At 46.4% G+C, this 20,229-nt stretch overlaps 1 protein-coding gene across 1 annotated transcript; it reads right to left on the bottom strand.

Annotated features, from left to right (window-relative positions):
• Positions 1 to 14,928: 14,928 nt before the first annotated feature.
• LOC148140825 (class I histocompatibility antigen, F10 alpha chain-like) lies at positions 14,929 to 19,212 on the bottom strand. The gene is made up of 5 exons (XM_087978924.1): positions 19,022 to 19,212; positions 18,627 to 18,905; positions 16,646 to 16,765; positions 15,679 to 15,711; positions 14,929 to 14,960 (listed from the first exon to the last, which is right to left on the bottom strand). Exons 1-5 carry the CDS (start codon positions 19,179 to 19,181, stop codon positions 14,929 to 14,931), a joined length of 624 nt encoding a protein of 207 aa, XP_087835050.1. The 5' UTR covers positions 19,182 to 19,212.
• Between the last annotated feature and the right edge of the window lie 1,017 nt (positions 19,213 to 20,229).

Raw genomic sequence — 20,229 nt, forward strand, 5'->3', positions numbered from 1 at the left:
ACAATGTCACTCTCTTAAAAATGAAATGTTGATGAGGAAATGGAGACCATCACATATTCAAGTGGGTGAAAAATGGGCAGAAGCTCATCAAGTTGTATTACTGGTGTGTGATATAAAGGAGGTGTTGTGGGTAGCACCATGAGAGTAACCAGTAGGAGGTCATTTGGAAGTAAGGAAAATAGAAGTTTATTTTTATTGGCCTGGACTGCAGAAAGATGTTCGGTGAAAGTGAGGACTGCAGATGCTGGAGATCAGAGGCAAGGTTACAGTGGTGCTGGAAAAGCACAGCAGGTCAGGCCGCATCCGTGGAGCAGGAAAATCCATGGTTCTGGCAAAAGCCCTTCAAAATGTTGTTGCATTTTGCCAGACATGTCAGGCATGTCAGATAATTGGAAAACTCATTTATTGATCAAACCAACACCCTTAATACCTATTCCAGCATTTGATGAATCTTTTACAAAAGTTTTAATTATTTGCATCAGACCCAACCCTAAAACAAAAAGTGGGGATCAATATTTGTTGACGATAATGGATGTGTCTCTGAGATTTCCAGAGGCCATTCCAGAATGAGATAGCATGGCTGAAAGGAGTGGAGAAGAATTACTCAGTATTTTTCCCTCATTACAGACAACCTGTAGAAATGCAATTGGAACAAGGATCAAATTTTACATCAAAGTTATTCAAGGAAATTATGAAGAGCTCAGGCATCTAAATAATTTAAATCAATTGTGTACCATCCAGAAATGGGGGAGCATTCAAACTTTAAATTGAATTGAATTTATTGTTACATGTACCGAGGCACAGTGAAAAATTTTGTCTTGCGAGCAATACAGGCAGATCACAGACTTAAATAGCAGAAATAGTAAATAATAGGTAAACAGCGGCTAAAACAAAAACACAGGTACAGGCGAATGTTAAGAGTTTGTGAGTCCATTCAGTATTCTAACAGCAGTCGGGTAGAAACGGTTTTGAAACCAGCTGGTGAATGTGTTCAGACTTCTGTACCTTCTCCCTGATGGTAGAGGTGAAAGAAAAACATTGCCAGGGTGGGATGGAGCTTTGAGAATGCTGGCGGCCTTTCCTTGACAGCGGGCCTGGTAGATGGATTCTATAGATGGGAGGTTGGCCTTTGTGATTGTCTGGGCCAAGTTCACCACTCTCTGTAACCGTCTCCGATCTTGAATGGTACAGTTGCCATACCAGGTTGTGATACATCCAGACAGAATGCTCTCGATGGCACACCTATAAACGTTGGCAGAGCGTCATGCCAAATTCCCTCAGCTGCCTGAGGAAGAAGAGACATTGCTGGGCCTTTGCCACCAGTGTGTCCACATGAAGAGTCCAAGAAAGCTTGTTGTGGATGACCACTCCCAGGAGCTTGACACTCTCCACTCGTTCCACCTCTGTGCAGGGGGGCAGGAGTAACATCCCACCGAAAGTCAATAATGAGTTCCTTGGTTTTGCTGGCATTGAGAGTTAGGTTGTTCTCAGTGCACCGTTTTTCCAGGTCTTCCACCTCCCGTCTGTAGACTGTTCATTGCCATCTGAGATTCGATCGACTGTGGTGGTGTCATCAGCGAACTTGTAAATGGCATTAGTCTGGTATTTGGTGACACAGTCATGGGTATACAGTGAGTACAGTAGGGGACTGAGTACGCACCCCTGGGGGCCTCCAGTGTTGAGTGTTAGTGAGGATGAAATATTGTCCCCAGTCTTCACTGAGTGTGGCCTGTGGGACAGGGAACTAAGGATCCAGTTGCAGAGAGTGGGGATTAGTCCAATATCAGTAAGTTTAGTCATCAGTCTCAAGGGGATAATAGTGTTGAAGGCTGAACTGTAGTCAATGAGTAGGATTCTTATGTAGCTGTTCTTGGAGTCAAGATGTTCTAGGGACGAGTGAAGGGCAAGTGACATGGCATCTGACGTGGATCTGTTGGTCCAATGGGCAAATTGGAGTGGGTCAAGAGCAGTGGGGAGCCGAGAGAGGTTGTAGATGTCCGAGAAGACCTCTACCAGTTGATCTGCGCATGATCTGAGTGCACGGCCTGGTACTCTGGTCCCATTACTTTGCTTGGATTCACACGCAGGAAAACTGACCTGACCTCTGATGCAGCGACGGTTGGGAGAGGTTCATCAGGACTTGTTGGAATAGGTGTTACCTCTCCACCAGAGGTCTGCTCAAAGTAAGCATAGAAGGTGTTGAGACGATCTGGGAGGGATGTGTCATCGTCTGCTATCTTGCACTGTCTCTTTTTCAAGCCTGTGATGTCATTCAGCCTTTGCCATAGTTGCCGGGTGTCTGTCTGGGTCTCGAGTTTGGATCAGTTTTGATCCTTGGCTGTCTTCATGGCTCTGTGAAGGTCACACCTGGATTCCTTATATTTGAGTGGGTCTCCTGATGTGAGGCCTCACACCTGGTTTTTAGCAGGTTCTGTATGTCCTGATCCATCCAGGGTTTCCTGTTGGGGAACACCCGCATTTCAACACTATCTTGAGGGCAGACAGTCAAGAAAATCCAGGGGATTGTGTTATGAACCAGACCAAATCCCCTCAAAATATTCAGAAGATAGTCTGAACACTAACGTTTTCTTATTTTAAAGCTCAACATGAGATGCTGCATTCCAGATGCAATTTGATTGGTCCATCTACCGGATTTAAAGCAGAACACACTTTATTCACCCACTGTAGTCAAAATACAACAAAATAACAACTCTATTAAAAACATAACAGAATAATTGAAGCAATAACTATTAGTAATTAACTGTTCCAATAGAGTAATATCCCATAAATATATTCTTGGCAAATTGTAAATTCAGAAAACAGACTGTCTCACATCCAACTGCAATAACAGGAAGAGAACCCCCAGCTTTTGGCTGTAACTGAGAGAGGGACAAATAGATTCCACGTCTTCAAAACCCAACAGCAACTGTTGAAAGGTATAAAAAAATCCTGGTTCTGTGGGAGCCTGACCCCACAGGATCATTCAGGCTGCTTCTATTATTCCAACTTATAAAAACCCCAAGGCCTCACAAGCTGTTTACTCTCACGGCTCAGCTGGACTGCTCAGTACCTCTGCCTTAAAATCTCTCTTCAAATAAAAACCAGGGTAAAATCCATCACTTAATGCCACAGTGTCATCACAACTGGGAGAACAAAATTGTATTTGTACATTTTTTTCAATTTGGGATATACCTAATAAATCAGCTAAATTTGAATTTGTATTCGGACATGAGGTGGGGGGACCATTTAAATTAATTAAGGAAATATTGAAGAGTCAACATTGAAGAGACTAAGTATTAGGACAACATAATAAATATTAGGGAGAAATTAAATAGAGTGGGTGAGTTGGCTGGACAGTGTGTAAACCCAGCACACCACGTGGTGATTCAGGAAGCAAACAGGTGCTCAGACATGTGTAGTTTTGCTAATGGGGATAAGGGGATCGTGTTACTGTCAGTGGGAGGTGAACATTAAAAGGTAAGGGTTAGTTGGCTTTATAGAATCAAAAGGAAATTGAGTGAGGGGAATTATTTGATAAGAACGTCAGGTAGAAAGGAAACAGGGTGGGAATTTGCTCAGAAAGTGTTTGAGAAGGAAGAAAAGTGAGATGAGAATGGATACTTGTTACAACTCAGAGGGAAGACCCAAATCCAAATAAGTCTGAATTTGATTTTCCTCAAATTAAATTGGACAATGAAGAAACTTGCACTAAATTACTGAGTTCCCATCCAGAGGAAAATCAAACTGTACTGAAAGTCTGATTGCAATCACATAAAGATATAGCTGTATGTGGGAATAAGCCGGGAAGTAGTCAAGTAATTGCTCATGGTGGAAATGTGGGAAATGCTTTTCCAATGAAGAAACATTCTTGTAGACTTAATATTTTGAAATTGCTAAAAGTTCCAAAAGAGTTTGAAAACATGCTCAGCGATGACATAATTGAATGAGTTGCAGTGAATGGAGCTCACGCACAGTGATGGTCCCAAAACCAGATGGTACCCAACAATTTTGTGTGGACTATCAAAAATACAACGCAGTGATGGAACCTGCTTTGTACCCTATGCCAACATTGAAAGATTACATTGAGAAGGTGGGACAAGCAACTTACATTTCTCAGCTTGAACTACTCAGAGGATACTGGCAGGTGACTTTAACTGAAAGAGTGAAGGCAATTGTGGCTTATATGACAGCGAGCAGCCTTTACCAGTTCAAAGTGATGTCTTTTGACACGGAAAATGCCATATTTTGAAGACTAACGAAGAAGGCTATTTTGGGATTGTTCGATTGTGTGGTGTACTTGGTTGATCTTGTCATTTTCAGACACACGTGGAAGGATCATTTGGAGTATCTCTCAGAATTATTTAATCAACTTCCGAAGGCGTGCTTGGTGCTAAACCTGGTGAACAGTGAGTTCACAAAAATCCAAGTCATGTTCTTCCGGCATATCATTGGGCAGATGGCCCCATAAGCTGTGAAAGGAAAGGGTAATGGGGAGCTTTCCATACAGTCGACAAAAAGAGGGCTGAGGAGTTTAATTCAGAAAATGTGAGGTGCTGCATTTTGGGAAAGCAAAACTTAGCAGGACGTATACACTTAATGGTAAGGTCCCAGGGAGTGTTGCTGAACAAAGAGACCTTGGAGTGCAGGTTCATAGCTTCTTGAAAGTAGAGTTACAGGTAGATAGGATAGTAAAGAAGGCGTTTGGTATGCTTTTCTTTATTGGTCAGAATATTGAGTACAGGAGTTGGGAGATCATGTTGCAGCTGTACAGGACATTGGTTAGGGCACTTTTGCAATATTGCATGCAATTCTTTCAGAAAGATGTTGTGAAACTTGAAAGGCTTCAGAAAAGATGCATAAGGATGTACCAGGGTTGGAGGACTTGAGCTATAGGGAGAGGCTGAACAGGCTGGGGCTGTTTTCCCTGGAGCGTCGGAGGCTGAGGGGTGACCTTATAGAGGTTTACAAAATTATAAGGGGCATGGATAGGATAAATAGACATGGGCTGGAGGAGTCTGGAACTAGAGGGCATAGGTTTAGGGTGAGAGGGGAAAGATATAAAAGAGATCTCAAGTGCAACGTTTTCACATGGAGTATGTTACGTGTATGGAATGAGCTGCCAGAGGAAGTAGTGGAGACTGGCACAATTGCATTTAAAAGGCATCAGGAAGGTTAAATGAACAGGAAGGGTTTGGAGGGATATGGGCCAGGTGCTGGCAAGTGGGACTGGATGATGTCAAGATAACTGGTCAGCTTGGATGTGTTGGACCGAACTGTCTGTTTCTGTGCTGTATGTCTCTATGACTCTATAACCGTTTTTTATCAAATGATTGATATAGATTTTTCTTGGGAATGTGCTTCCACAAATTGAATTGTGGATCCCAGATCCACCAGGTCAGAATCCTGATTCTTCAGGTGAGACTTTCCCCAGGAGTGGCTCCATCCAGTGTCAGCAAGGTGATGGCTCTCACAGTCGAAGGGATCTTCAGGGCTGGTTTCCCTCACCCTTTCTCATCTTCAACAACTTGTTCCCAATTACAGACATCTGTGTTGCTTTGTGTCAGAGTCACTTTGAAACAGACATTATAATCTTACTGTTCACTCTGAACTTACCCAATAAGACCATCTTCAGGATTGGATCCTCAGACACTGGAACCACATGAGCTGAACATTGTCACCGTGATTCATGGTCAGAGCATCGATAGCTGGCAGCTCAGCGTTTAGATGGATTTTAGTGTCAGGATCTTGTTAACCGCCTGATCCCCATTGGCAGTGTGAGGTAGCTCAGGGGAAAGTGATTCCAGGTCAAAATGTGGTCTGAATACATGATCCACATTTCACAGACAGAGAGCAGGATCCTGTCAGTAGGTGGATTGCACAGAGTGAGAGAGAAAAGGCAGATAATGAAAGGGAGATGGACAGATATCGGTCAGTGTTAGATATGTCAGTGTGCACTCATACACAGCTCACTCAGGAGTGTAGAAAGATATACACGGATGGGGATAAGTACAAAGGCAGAGACATCTGTTTGCATCCAGACACAACATACTGATGGACATACACATACAGATATAGATACAGTGTTAGATCAAGATATCCAGTGATGGTTCATTATCTGGATGGCGTTGGTCCTTCATTGTGCAATGATGGAGATGTTAGGAAGGTAAAATTCCAGTCTACCACAGAGTGGTACCCAGACCTCATTAACCTCGAGCTCTTCAAGAACACTTCCACGGCTGTTTGAAGGGATTGACACCATGAACCATTGACTTTTCAGACACGTAGGGTAAGATGGATCCTCCCCACAGCTCCTCCAGTTCCATCTGAGAGATTAAATGTGAACATCCTCTTTCCTGGTTGGAATCTCCAGGACCTGGTTGGTCAAGTGGTTAGTTGAGGAAAACCACAGGCTCTTGTTTTAAACAGGACTGAGTTTACTTCATGGTAACAGCTCGGTCCAGGATACACTGGCGTTGGGGAGTGAGGGGGACATTGTTTTACAGACGATGAGGGAGATATCCATGCTGGGTCTCACCCCTTCAACATCCACAGCTGATCCCTTCATCCAAGTCCATGTGACATCATCATATTGGGCAGTGCTTAATGTACTCCTCAGCATTAACCCTTTCAGAGCCAAACCTCATTTACCAATAATATGTGAAACCCAGAATGGGGCATTTCATGTAAAGGGATTTCAAGTCCCATAGATGCTGAATGAAGCAAGGTCTTTGTCTGCAGCCCTCCCACCTCATTACAGGAAGAGATTGATGACCTTATAAAGCCCCTTGAGGGAGCTGTCTGATTAACGTGATGTGTATATTGTAAAATATAACCGACAATTATAAATGTAGTGAGGCAGCTCAGAGAGCCACAGACTGCACTGAAAGAATGTGACTGACTTTGCACTTTGTGTCATGTAAATTGGATCCAATACGGAATTTTTTTTTACAATTTTTACAAAGCAAATATGCAAATGAGAAAACAATCTTTTCCTATTTATATCATTAAACTGACTGTAAATGCTGATAATTGTAGTCAGTCATCAATAAATAATTGTTCGTTGTTGATTGAATTCATTGCTAATAATTTCACGAGATTTTCACTCAGCAGCTTGTGGGTCCTCGTATCAGCAGTTGTTGAGGGTCAGTTCAATGCGACCTGGGAGAGTTAAGGCCATTCATGGGTCACAGGTCAGTATCAGTCACTGCTAACCCTCGGCTGGCTGGGAATCCCATGGACCCTGGTGTTCTTCCTGGTACTGAGTCTAATTCAGGACACAGTCACAGGGGAGACACTCAGACCCTGGGGGAGGGAGGGGTGTGCAGAGAGAGAAAGGAAGAGTGTGGTGTGGAGTCTTCATGGAGTGGATTAATGACAGAGAGTGGTGTGGGACGTTTAGTCCCAGAGGATCCAGTATGGGAGTTGATGGTGAGAGTCTGGTACAGAGAATCCAGCATGGAGATTCAGCTGGTTCCCTGCAGTCATGGGAGAACCCATCTCCCCAGTGATCCTCATGGAGCATTCCATGTGCTGGAGGCAGACCCACAATGTCATTAGGGAGGGAGGGAATTCCAAGATTTGGAGCCAGTGACAGTGAAGGAATGGATGGTCAGGATGGTGAGTGGCTTTGAGGGAACTTGCAGATGATGGTGTTCCTCGGTGAAGCTACAGAACAGGCCGAGGTGTGCAGAAACAACAGGAGCAGCAGAGACAGAGCTCAGTGATTCCACAACCAACAGATCAGATCTGCTGTCCTACCACATCCAGTCATGATCATTCAACAACTCAATGTAGGAGGAGGAGGCTCCACTTGGGTTGCTGGATTCCTGCTCCAGGGACAATCCCGATGTACCGTCACCTCCCCCAGTTGGAAGGAGTGAGCCATATGTTTACTGTGAGAGGGGTACCCCAGGGTCCTAGTGCTGTCTTGATTCTCCAGAGCTGGTGGGGGAGGCCTCTTCTCAGCCCCAGCCTTACTGGCTCAGAGCCTGAACCTCAGCCTGGCTGTGCTGGAGCTTCCCCGTCACTGGGACCGGGTCATCACTTAGCACTTGTTCCATTTTTCTGTTTCTGCAGCTTCACATCAAACAATGGATCAAATTTCTCAACAAATAGGGTGCTGTTTCCAAAGATTGTTGTATTACTGGTTTTTCCAGTTTGTAAACAGAAGCTGTTTCCCCTCAGAGTGTTTAATTCCCAGTCCCTGATTGGAATAGGGACAGTGTATTCCCAGAATGTTGTGATCCTTTCCTTTACCTCCCTGTGTTTTTCCTGAGTCTCTCCCGATGAGTACAGAATTCAGCTTTCCATTCTGTCTCTGGGAACTGGGAAATTAAAGGCCATTCATGAATTATAGAATCCCGACAGTGTGGAAACAGGCTATTCAGCCCATTGAGTCAACACCGACCCTCTCAAGACTTTCCTACCCAGACCCACCACTCTATTCCATCCCGTAACCCTGCATGTTCCATAGATAATACACATGCACATCCCTGGACATTGTGGGCAATTGAGCATGGCCAATCCACCCAAGGTGCACCTGTTCGACTGTGGCAGGAAACTGGAGCACCCGGAGGAACCCCAGGCAGACTCAGGGAAACTACACACAGACAGTCACCCAAGGCTGGAATCAAACTCAGGTCCCTCGTGCTGTGAGGCAGAAGTGCTAACCACTGAGGCATGGTGTCCCCCTGGGTCATGGGTCACAGGTCAGTATCAGTCACTGCTAACCCTGGGCTGGCTGGGAATCCCATGGACCCTAGTGTTCTTCCAGGTACTGAGTCTAATTCAGGACACAGTCACAGGGGAGACACTCAGACCCTGGGGGAGGGGAGTGTGGAAGGGGGAACTGCAGAGAGAGAAACACCCAGGCTCCCCCCCACCGACAGTGAAGTAATGGCAATATATTTCCAAGTCAGGTTGGTGAGTGGTTTGGAGGGGAACATGAAGGTGGTGGTGTTCCCATATATCTGCAGGGTAGGGGGGGTGGGGATTGATGGTGAGAGTCAGGTACAGAGAACCCAGTGTGAGAGGGGAGGGGGATTGATGGTGAGAGTCAGGTACAGAGAACCCAGTGGGGGCCGGGTGGTTACAGCCCATTCACTGCACCCTGCTCCTACCAATAACCATCATATGGGAACACATTTCACCATTAAACCTCATGGCACACCCCCAAGCCCCTCCCCTCCTGTGGGATGTGAACAGGTCGAGCAGATGAAGACTGTGTGTCCATGAGGTACTGTGGGTCATCAACACCAGCAGAACTGCCATCCAATACAAACTGTAACCTCATGGCTCAACCCAACCCCCAGTCTCTCAGTACCACCAAGCCAGGGGACCAACCCCGGTTCAATGAGGAATGTGGGAGGGATCACAGGAGCAGGACCAAGCAGAGCTGAAAAATTATGTCTTTTTTATTCACTGGAGAGACGTGGAAATCACTGGCTGCTGGAATTTATTTCCCGTCCCTAACGGTCCTTGAGAAGGTGGGGGTGAGCTACCTTCCTGAACAGCAGCAGTTCATGTGGTGGTGGGAGGGAATTCCAGGATTTTGACCCAGTGACAGTGAACCAAGTGCAATATACTTCCAAGTCAGGATGGTGAGTGGCTTGGAGGGGAACTTGTAAGTGATGGTGTTGGTCAGTGAAGTGACAGATCAGGACTGATCGTGCAGTAAACAGCAGAGGGAGTAGAGTCAGAACTTAGTGTTTCCACAACCGATAGATAAGATCGAAGCTCTGCTGTCCTGTCACATCCAGGTGTGAACATTGAACAACTCCCTGGAGGAGAAAGAGGCTTCTCATTCTGGAATGATACTTTGGTCACGGGATTCCTCCTCCAGAGACAATAACCATGTATCACACCTCCCCCAGTTTTTGTATTGATTCTGTTTGTGTGGGATGTGGGTGTCTCTGACTGGCCAGCATTTATTACCTGTCCCTAGTTGCCCTTGAGAAGGTGGTGGTGATCTGCCTTCTTGAACTGCTGCAGTCTACCTCCTGTGGGTTGAGCCACAATGCCATGAGCGAGGGAAATCCAGGATTTTGGCCAGCAACAGTGAAGGGATGGTGATATATTTCCGAGTCAGGATGGTGAGTGGCTTGGAGGGGAACATGAAGGTGGTGGTGTTCCCATATATCTGCTGACCTTGACCTTCCAGATGGAGGTGGTTGTGGGTTTGGAAGGCACTGTTTAAGGATCTTTGATGAATTTCCTTAGATAGCAAACACTGCTGTAACTGAGTGTCAGTGGTGGAGGGACTGGATGTTGGTGGATACAGTGCCAATCAGTTGGGTTGCTAGGTCCTGGATGGTATCAAGCTTCTTCAGTGTTGAGATGGCTGTACTCATCCAGGCAAGCAGGGAGTATTCCATCACACTCCTGACCTGTGTCTTGTAGTTGGTGGACAGGCTTTGGGAAATCAGGAGATGGGTTACTTGCTGCAGTATCCCTAGCCTCTGACCTGCTCTTGTAGCCACTACATTTATGTGGTGAGGCCAGTTGAGTTTCTGATCAATGATAACTCACAGGCTGTTGACAGTGGGGGGATTCAGTGATGGTAACACCATTGAATGCCAAGGGGTGGTGGTGGGATTGTCTCTTGTTGGTGATGGTTATAACTTGGCATTTGTGTGGCGCAAATGTTACTTGCCACTTGTCAGCCCAAGCCTGGATATTGTCCAGACCTTGTTGCATTTGAACATGGACTGCTTCAGTGTCTGAGGAGTTGCAAATGGTGCTGAACATTGTGCAATCACTGGCAAGCATCCCTATTTCTGACCTTATGATGGAGGGAAGGTCATTGATGAAGCAGCTGAAGACGGTTGGGCCTAGGACATTACCCTGAGGGACTCCTGCAGAGCTTTCCTGGAGCTGAGATGACTGACCTCCAACAACCAAGACCACCTTCCTATGTGTCAGGTATGACTCTATCCACTGGAGAGTTTTCCCCCAATGCCCATTGGTTCCAGTTCTGCTCGAGTTCCATGATGCCACACTCAGTCGAATGTAGCCTTGATGTCAAGGGCTGTCACTCCCACCTCCCCTCTGGAATTCAGCTCTTTTGTCCATGTTCAAACCAAGGCTGTATTGAGGTCAGGAGCTGAGTGACCCTGGCAGAGCCCAAACTGGGCGTCACTGAGCAGGTTATTGCTGAGCAGGTGCTGCTTGATAGCACTGTTAATGACACCTTCCATCACTTTACTGATGATCGAGAGGAGACTGATGGGGCAGATTGGGTTTGTCCTGCTTTTTGTGTCTAAGATATACCCGGGCAATTTTCTACATTGTTGGGTAGATGCCAGTGTTGTAACTGGACTGGAACAGTTTGGATAGGGGAGTGGCAAGTTCTCGAGCACAAGCCTTCAGTACTATTGCCTGAATGTTGTCAGGGCCTGAAGCCTTTGCAGTACCCAGTGTCTTCAACTGTTTCTTGATATCACGTGGATATTGAATTGGCTGAAGACTGGTATCTGTAATGCTGGGGACCACTGGAGGAGGCTGAGATGACACTTCTGACTGAAGATTGCTGTGAAACCTTCAGGCCTATCTTTCACACTGATGTCATGGGCTGTTTCATCAGTGAGAGTGGGAATATTTGTGGAGCCTCCAGTGAGTTGGCTGGATGTGGCAGGACTGCAGAGCTTAGGTTGTGGGATCGCTTAGCTCTGTCTATCACTTGTTGCTTATGTTATGTGACTTGCAACTCGTCCTGTTTGGTGGCTTCACCAGGTTGACACCTCATCTTCAGGTATGCCTGGTCCTGCTCCTGACATGCCCTCCTACACTCCCCATTGAACCAGGGTTAATCCCCTGGCTTGGTGCTAATGGTTCAGTGGGGGTTATGCCAGGCCATGAGCTTACAGATTGTGCTGGAGTATGGTTCTGCTGCTGTTGATGGCCCATAGTGCCTCATGGATACCCAGGTTTGAGCTGCTAGATCTGATCCAAGTCTGTTCCATTTAACACAGTGATAGTACCACACAATACTTTGTGGGCGGCATGGTGGCACAGTGGTTAGCACTTTTGCCTCACAGCGTCAGAGACCCGGGTTCAATTCCCACCTCAGGCGACAGACTGTGTGGAGTTTGCACGTTCTCCCCGTGTCTGCGTGGGTTTCCTCCGGGTGCTCCGGTTTCCTCCCACAATCCAAAAAATGTGCAGGTTAGGCAAATTGGCCATGCTAAATTGCCCGTAGTGTTAGATGAAGGGGTAAATATAGGGGAATGGGTCTGGGTGGGTTACGCTTCGGCGGGTCGGTGTGGACTTGTTGGGCCGAAGGGCCTGTTTCCACACTGTAAGTAATCTAATCTAAACAATACGATGGAGGTTATTCCCAATGTGACAGTGGGACTTTGCCTCCACAAGGACAGTGCGATGGTCACTCTCACTGATACTGTCATGGACATTTGTACCTGCAGCTGCCAGATTGGAAAGATGGAATCAAGTATGTTTTTCCCTCTTGTTGGTTCCCTCACCACCTGCTGCAGACCCAGTCTAGCAGCTATGTCCTTTAGTACAAGTCTGATGTTGATCAAACCCACCACACACACTCACATCCTCAGGGAATATCGATGGAATGGAAGCGATGTCCAGAATCTACATCAGGTTCTGACACAATCTCCATTCCCTCACACTTGTGTGTTCCCACTCTCTGGGAATGGACTTTCCCTGATTGTGTTGACGGGTATGGAGTTATCATCTGGGAATTGGATTTTACAATCGAGGCAGATGGATATGGTCTTAACTCCCCCAGTTCACATTGAATTGAAGCTCAGTATCTGCTGGTTCCAAGAGCCACAAGCTGCTGCTGTGTAAATGAATAGAATCGTTCTTGTGAAATATTAATAAAAACATCAAAATTAATAAGTCAATAAATAACATTTAATGATTACAAATGACACATATTGGTGATTGTAGTTAAACAATGGTGATAAGTAGTGATAGATTTTAGTATTCAACAATAACTCAGATTTATAATATTTATATATTTATTTCAGAACTAGAATATGTAAAACTGATATTTATGTACAGAGATTTACATAACATTTGAAATTTGTTAACGTCAGATGCAAAATCAATTCCTTCAATATAAAAATTGCCTCTGAGTTGCCTCGGGATGTTGCTTCATTTCAGGTAAATCAGTGACCCACTGAAGACAGTGAGGATGAGAAAGTGTGAGGGAGGAACCATCTGTGAAGATCCCTCTGACGGTGACACTGCTCACATTTCTGAGACGGGATGGAAACACGACTTGAAAACGTCCCACTTGAAGAATCAGGATCCAAACCTGAGGATCTGGGATCCACTGCTCAATCTGTGGAAACACATTCCCAGAAAAATTGATCTCAGTCCTGAAGGAATTGAGTGTGAACAATGAGCTGTAATTCTGTGTGTCTGCTGTGATATGGAAGGATAGACAATGATGTCCATGTTCACACTCGAACAGGAGAATCCTTTTATTCAGCATTGAGGCTCCGGGAATGTCCTGCAGTGGGGCCCAGGAAACACACAAGGTCAGGAATGGACAGACACAAGGCAATCACTTCAGGGTGGGGAGGGGAGGGGAATTAATCTGACAGAGTTTACCAGTGACTCGGTCGGTGGGTCAGGTGCAGGAGGGGAGGGGAATTAGTCTGACAGGGTTTGACAGTGTCAGGGAGCATGGGACAGGGTCAGGAGGTGTGGGGAATTAGTCTGACAGAGTTTAACAGTGTCTGGGAGAGTGGGACAGGGTCAGGAGGGGAGGGGAATTAGTCTGACAGGGTTTAACAGTGTCTGGGAGGGTGGGACAGGGTCAGGAGGGGAGGGGAATTAGTCTGACAGGGTTTAACAGTGACTGGGAGGGTGGGACAGGGTCAGGAGAGGAGGGATATTAGTCTGACAGGGTTTAACAGTGCCTGGGAGGGTGGGACAGGGTCAGGAGAGGAGGGGGATTAGTCTGACAGGGTTTAACAGTGTCTGGGAGGGTGGGACAGGGACAGGAGGGGAGGGGAATTAGTCTGACAGGGTTTAACAGTGTCTGGGAGGATGGGACAGGGTCGGGGAGGTGAGGGGAATTAGTCTGACAGGGTTTAACAGTGACTGGGAGAGTGGGACAGGGTCAGGAGGGGAGGAGAATTAGTCTGACAGAGTCTAACAGTGTCTGGGAGAGGGGGACAGGGTCAGGAGGGGAGGGGAATTGGTCTGACAGGGTTTAACAGTGTCTGGGAGGGTGTGACAGGGTCAGGAGGGGAGGGGAATTAGTCTGACAGGGTTTAACAGTGTCTGGGAGGGTGGGACAGGGACAGGAGGGGAGGGGAATTAGTCTGACAGGGTTTAACAGTGTCTGGGAGGGTGGGACAGGGTCAGGAGGGGAGGGGAATTAGTCTGACAGGGTTTAACAGTGTCTGGGAGGATGGGACAGGGTCGGGGAGGTGAGGGGAATTAGTCTGACAGGGTTTAACAGTGACTGGGAGAGTGGGACAGGGTCAGGAGGGGAGGAGAATTAGTCTGACAGAGTCTAACAGTGTCTGGGAGAAGGGGACAGGGTCAGGAGGGGAGGGGAATTGGTCTGACAGGGTTTAACAGTGTCTGGGAGGGTGTGACAGGGTCAGGAGGGGAGGGGAATTAGTCTGACAGGGTTTAACAGTGTCTGGGAGGGTGGGACAGGGACAGGAGGGGAGGGGAATTAGTCTGACAGGGTTTAACAGTGTCTGGGAGGATGGGACAGGGTCGGGGAGGTGAGGGGAATTAGTCTGACAGGGTTTAACAGTGACTGGGAGAGTGGGGCAGGGTCAGGAGGGGAGGGGAATTAGTCTGACAGGGTTTAACAGTGTCTGGGAGGGTGCGACAGGGTCAGGAGGGATGTGAAAATGCTACAAATAAATCTAGAGAATATAAATCTGAATAAATTTCAGTCAGAGAAAAGTTGACATGTCACTTACTGAATCATGAAGAAGCTGCACCAGAGATATCAGAAGCTGAGAAAATAAAAACAGAATGTGAGAAGTTATATCAAATATAAAATGAGACAGTGTGAGATATTCTCTATCACTCACTGGACCCAGGATTTAATCGCCCTCAGCACTAACTAACCAGACTCTCCGAGCCCCCCCCAGTGGGAATTAAGGGTGAGTGAGTGGAGGGAGGGGCAGTGGGGGAAGAGAATGGAGGGTGACAATTCGAAGGAGAGACACTGGGGACATGGAGTAGAGAAACAGGACGATAAGAGAGTGTTGGCTGAGAAACAGCATGGTGAGGAGACGGACCCATCACCCTGAGCAACACCCTGGCAAATATAACTCTACACTCTCATAGGGGCAGCACGGTGGCTCAGTGGTTAGCACTGTTGCTTCACAGCACCAGGGACCCGGGTACAATTCCCACCTCGGGTTACTGTGCGGAGTTTGCACATTCTCCCTGTGTCTGTGTGGGTTTCCTCCGGGTGCTCCGGTTTCTACCCACAATCCAAAGGTGTGCAGGTCAGGTGAATTGGCCATGTTACATTGCCCATAGTGTTAGGTGTGTTAGTCAGGGGTAACTATAGGGTTGCGGGATGGGTCTGGGTGGGTTACTCTTTGGAGGGTCGGTATGGACTTGTTGGGCTGAAGGACCTGTTTCCACACTGTAGGGAATCTACTCTACACCTCCCATTACCTTCTCCATCATTCCCAAAACTCTGTCCCCTCAGTCACTTACTGGGAGCTGTTGTGTAGGTCCCATTTGGTGAACCTGCAGAAACAAAATAAATGTCCATTAGGATGGGAAATAATCCATTCTCAGAGAGTGAGAACACAACAAGTGTGAGGGGATGGAGATTGATGTGGGGGTGTTGGTATTGGACTCGTGTGAACACAGTCAGAAATCACACACGGCCCCAAGTTACAGTCCATCAGGTTTGTTTGAAATCACAAGCTTTCTGAGCGTAGCCCCTTCCTCAGGTGAAGTGAGAGAGAAGCTCACAGACACCGAATTTATCAGCAGGGAGATCAATGGGCAGAGAGATCAAAAGATCATCCAAATGGGGTGAGTGGAGTCTCTGCAGGTGATCACAAATGTCAGATGGTGGGAGGAAAGTGTCAACAGCTGGATAACAAGAGAAGGGATGACCCAGAATCCCACTAAATGGGGCAGAGAGATCATTCCAAAACATTAAAAATACGGTGGTACTGGAGACAAACCAAATGCCTGGAATAACATGATCGGTATCAGAGTCACACGCCGAGGGTCAAACCAAAGTAATAAGTCATCCAAAACTGCACAAACTCATTAAGGGAGAGAGATCTTCAAAGTTTATCAAGGTGATGGTGCCCAAACAAGGCAGGAAGGAAGGTTTTACAGGGATTGTGTCAGAAATCCTCATTCCCACACTCCCGTCCATCCTTACACTTTATGGAGGTGCAGAAAATCCCTTCCATTCCATTAATATTCAGTCAGTGAGGATCTGATTGGGTGCAGTGGGTATAATGATCAATATTAGACCTGGTCTGGGCTGATCACGTAAAGGAAGATCAGACAGGGAACGAGACGTGTTTATACGAGTGTATCTGTGTGTGGGAATTCAATCAGTTCCATTCCCCACAGTGCCCTGTACTCCCAGTACTGGAGATCCCCCCACACTCACCCAGTCCCCTCAGTTCCACATTCCCCTCTCTCTGATTCTTACCTCTCCGTGACCATTTCCAGATGATTATTCCGACTATCCCGACAATAACAGCCAATAGTATGACCATTGATGCAATGAGACTTCCAAGTTGGGAATGCAGCCAATTGCTTTTCAGATTTTCTGAAACACATTGGAAATATATCAGGATTCTCTATGTTCCTGGATTTATTTCTAACCCTGTGTTTATTGGGAACAATTATAACCCTCCGAGCTGTTGGGATTGGTTGAAATGCGGGTTTGACCCTCTCCCGATTTCACTCTCCAGTGAAGTCACCAAGGATCCCATTGATAGGGGTATAAACATCGTGTTGTACCTGTCCTGGGGGTTACCTCCCCAGACAGTTCAGTTCCCATTCTCCCCAATATCTCTGTGTCCTGTCCTTACTAGTGCTGGTGGGGTAGATCGGCCTTGGGTGAGGTGAAGGAGTGAGTGAATGGTTGGAGGGGTGTAGTTAGGTACCCAGAAGGCACTTCCTCAATGGTTGGGCAAGGGGCAGTTTGGGAACTCACTGGTGAGTGTTGGGGATGTTGAGTACCAATGGAATGGGGTTTGGGTGCCACAGTGGGCTGGTGAGGGGGCCTTGTTAGGGATCCAGTTGTAGAGATCTGTGTTGTGTCCCAGTTGTCTGTCCAGGGTGATGCACTGCGAGTCTGACAGACGTCTGGAGGCGGTGAGCTGGTGTTGGTGCTGGGGAGAGGTCAAGTGTTGGTTGCAGAATATCAGGTCATAGGTTTGAGGGGATGATGTCAAAGATTAAAAGAGTCACACAACAAGTGTGTGTGTTCAGTCCAACTTGCCCACACTGACCAGATATCCTCGTCTGTGTGTGAATGGAGGGATCAGCAGTACTTTTGGAGATGGTCGGTTTTCTCAGTCTGTTAGGGACCAGATCAGGCCCCCTCAAAATATCTGAAGAAGGTAGCCTAGATCTGAACTGCTTCTTATTTTAAAACTGGATGGGAAGTGCAGTGTTCCAGATACAATGCAAGTGTTCAAACAACTCAATGTTAAGCAAAACACAATTTATTTAAACGCTGTCATTAAAATAAAAACAAAAAAGGAATTTTGAATAACTTAACAATTGAAAAATGTAACCGAATACAGTACTTATTATTAATTAACTGTTCCAATTGTTACATCCCATAAACACCTTGGCAAAAAGGTAAATTCAGACACAGATTCTTACATGCAGTTCTCCAGTCCCAGAGGAAACAATATCAAGAAATAAATGCAGAGAGTAGTAGCCAGGTGACACTCACTGAAGCTGCCAACTCTTTTGAGACCCCAAAGGCTTTTGATGCAACTGAAAAAAACCAAACTAAGAAATCTGGATCTGTGAGAGCTGGCCACGCCCATTCAGACTGCTTCTATTGTTCCAACTTAAAATAAAACCCCAAGGCCTCACAACTGGTTTACCTCAGTCATCACCAGCAGCATGTTTGGTGCCTCTGCCTTACAACCTCTCTTCCAAACAAAAACTAGGACACCAACAACCTTTTAAAGTGACAGCATCATCACACTAGGAGTTAAAGAAGCTTCTAATCCCTAACCTCAGAACCTGAGATCTTTCCAGATGGTTCCGGATTGAGGTAATTGTCCATTGGAAGTTGAAACTTCCTGGACCAATCCCATTCCGTGAGTCAGGAATTCTGACGTGTCCACACCCTCCTCTCGCAGGGTGTCTGGCTGCTGGACAATCTGGGCCCATGACTTGTGCTGAAGCCTGGAATACAAGGGAATCGGCTTGTAATTCTGGTGAGATTATTCCGGAGTAAAATCGACGAGTACTTCACAGGTCTTTAGGAATCTGGAATCCCCTAAAGGCTCTGGAAGCTTGGGATTCGGTGACCCTTTCAAACTTAGAATTGAAATCTTTAACTCAGTGAGACCAACATGACATATCAACGCAGAGAACAAGGTGGGTAGTTGCAAACAAGGAAGTGAAAAAGTGTCCTCTAAATGGTTTCATCTGTCACTTACCCCACTGATAGAGCTGGGCCTCTGCCAGGCTGCTGTGGTCAATGTGACAGGAGTATTGATCCTCATCCCCAACATTGATCTCAATCTCTTTCTGGATCTGATGGGTCCCATCGTGGTTCGGTCGAACCCCCGAGGATTGGGTCTCAGACATGACCTCTCCATTCCTTAACCAGGTCACCTCGATGTCTACAGGATCAAACCCAGTGACCAGGCAGGAGAGAGTGAGCGGCTTGTCCTGACCATTGGGCTCCCTCCTGGAGATGAACACTTCAGGCTGAACTGTGATGGGAAAGGGTGAAACCACAAACAACAGACAGACACTGAATGGAATGGGAGAGCGGTTTCATAGATCAGTGAGGTTAGATCAGAACATGGAGCAAAACTGAAATACATACTTTTCCTTTTGAAATAATTCTTTCCTGCTTCCAGATATCTGTTTAAATATTCAACAGTGAGTTCTTCCAGATTTCTTTTCCAGTAGTTGTTCCAGGATTCATCAGAATCCCATTTCTCTTTAGTCATCACTGCAATGGGATTGGATGTGATCCATCTCATTGTGTCTGGTTCTAAACTGATAAAATCCTTTCCGTCAAATCCAAATCTCATTGATTTCTTAATGCTGCCGTCATCACTGACCTCAACAGTAGTTATCTGTTGAAAAGTGTGAATTCCTGTCAGTGATCAAACAGACATAGATAATTAACAAATTATTTAACCAGAGAAACAATCCGGTCAAATTATCCTGTACCAGGCCCAGGGAGAGGGGGTTACACACGATGCTAATCCCCAGGGCCTGTGCTGTCAGAGGGTCCCAGACTCAGGCAGCACTGCCCCTTTCTCCAACTGCTGTCTCACACCTCAACCTGGAGCAAATAAGCAATATGCTCTCCGATCCGGGTCAGAATTCCAGCGCTCACATTTCCACTGTCCTGGAACGACAGGCCCAGTCCTTCTGGTCATTTGTTTCAATCACAGGCTGCATTCTGGGGGATGTAGTCCATGTCTGTCTGTGACCACTCTGTCAGCCTCCCACAGGCTCTGGCCCATGATCGGACTCTGTGTGTTATTTACAAGGACCCTCTCCCTACGTGGGGCTGTGCAATCTCTTCCCCTGAGCCTGGCTGAATGGAGATGAGAATCAATCTCTTTAAGTTACTCACTACCTGTGTCCATCTTCTGTCAGTTTTATAAATGATTTGGATGTGCAGATAGGAGGAATGGTCAGTAATGGTTCATTTGCAGATGACACCAAAACAGGGCTGAGGAGTTTACTTTAAATAAAAGTTGTTGCATTTTGGGTAAATCACAGTTGCACTTGTACAGTTAATGGTAGGGTGCTGGGGAGTGTTGCCAAACAAACAGACCTTGGGGTGTAGAGTCATTGTTCCTGAAGGTGGAGTTACAGATTGACAGGATAGTGAAGAAGGTGTTTGGTCTCCTTGCCTTTATGGGTCAGTGGATTGAGTACAGGAGTTGGGATATCATGTTGCACTCATACAGGACATTGATTCAGCCAGTTTTCGAATGCTATGTTAAATTCTTGACTTCCTGCTTAGGAAATGTGAAAGGGTTCAGAAAAGATTTACAAGTTTTGGAGCTGTAG

This window comes from Chiloscyllium plagiosum, unplaced genomic scaffold, assembly GCF_037043375.1.
Source record: "Chiloscyllium plagiosum isolate Xiang-an unplaced genomic scaffold, Cpla_swu_hap1 HiC_scaffold_35, whole genome shotgun sequence".
Taxonomy (NCBI): domain Eukaryota; kingdom Metazoa; phylum Chordata; class Chondrichthyes; order Orectolobiformes; family Hemiscylliidae; genus Chiloscyllium; species Chiloscyllium plagiosum.

What these genes read in the sequence shown, in the direction of transcription:
- LOC148140825 (XM_087978924.1), bottom strand. Translation starts at nt 19,181, where the DNA reads ATGAGATGGATCACATCCAATCCCATTGCAGTGATGACTAAAGAGAAA. An exon ending in GAATTATTTCAAAAGGAAAA is followed by an intron (nt 18,906 to 19,021) that starts GTATGTATTTCA and finishes TTCCCATCACAG; the next exon opens with TTCAGCCTGAAGTGTTCATC. An exon ending in CTGGAAATGGTCACGGAGAG is followed by an intron (nt 15,712 to 16,645) that starts GTAAGAATCAGA and finishes TTGTTTCTGCAG; the next exon opens with GTTCACCAAATGGGACCTAC.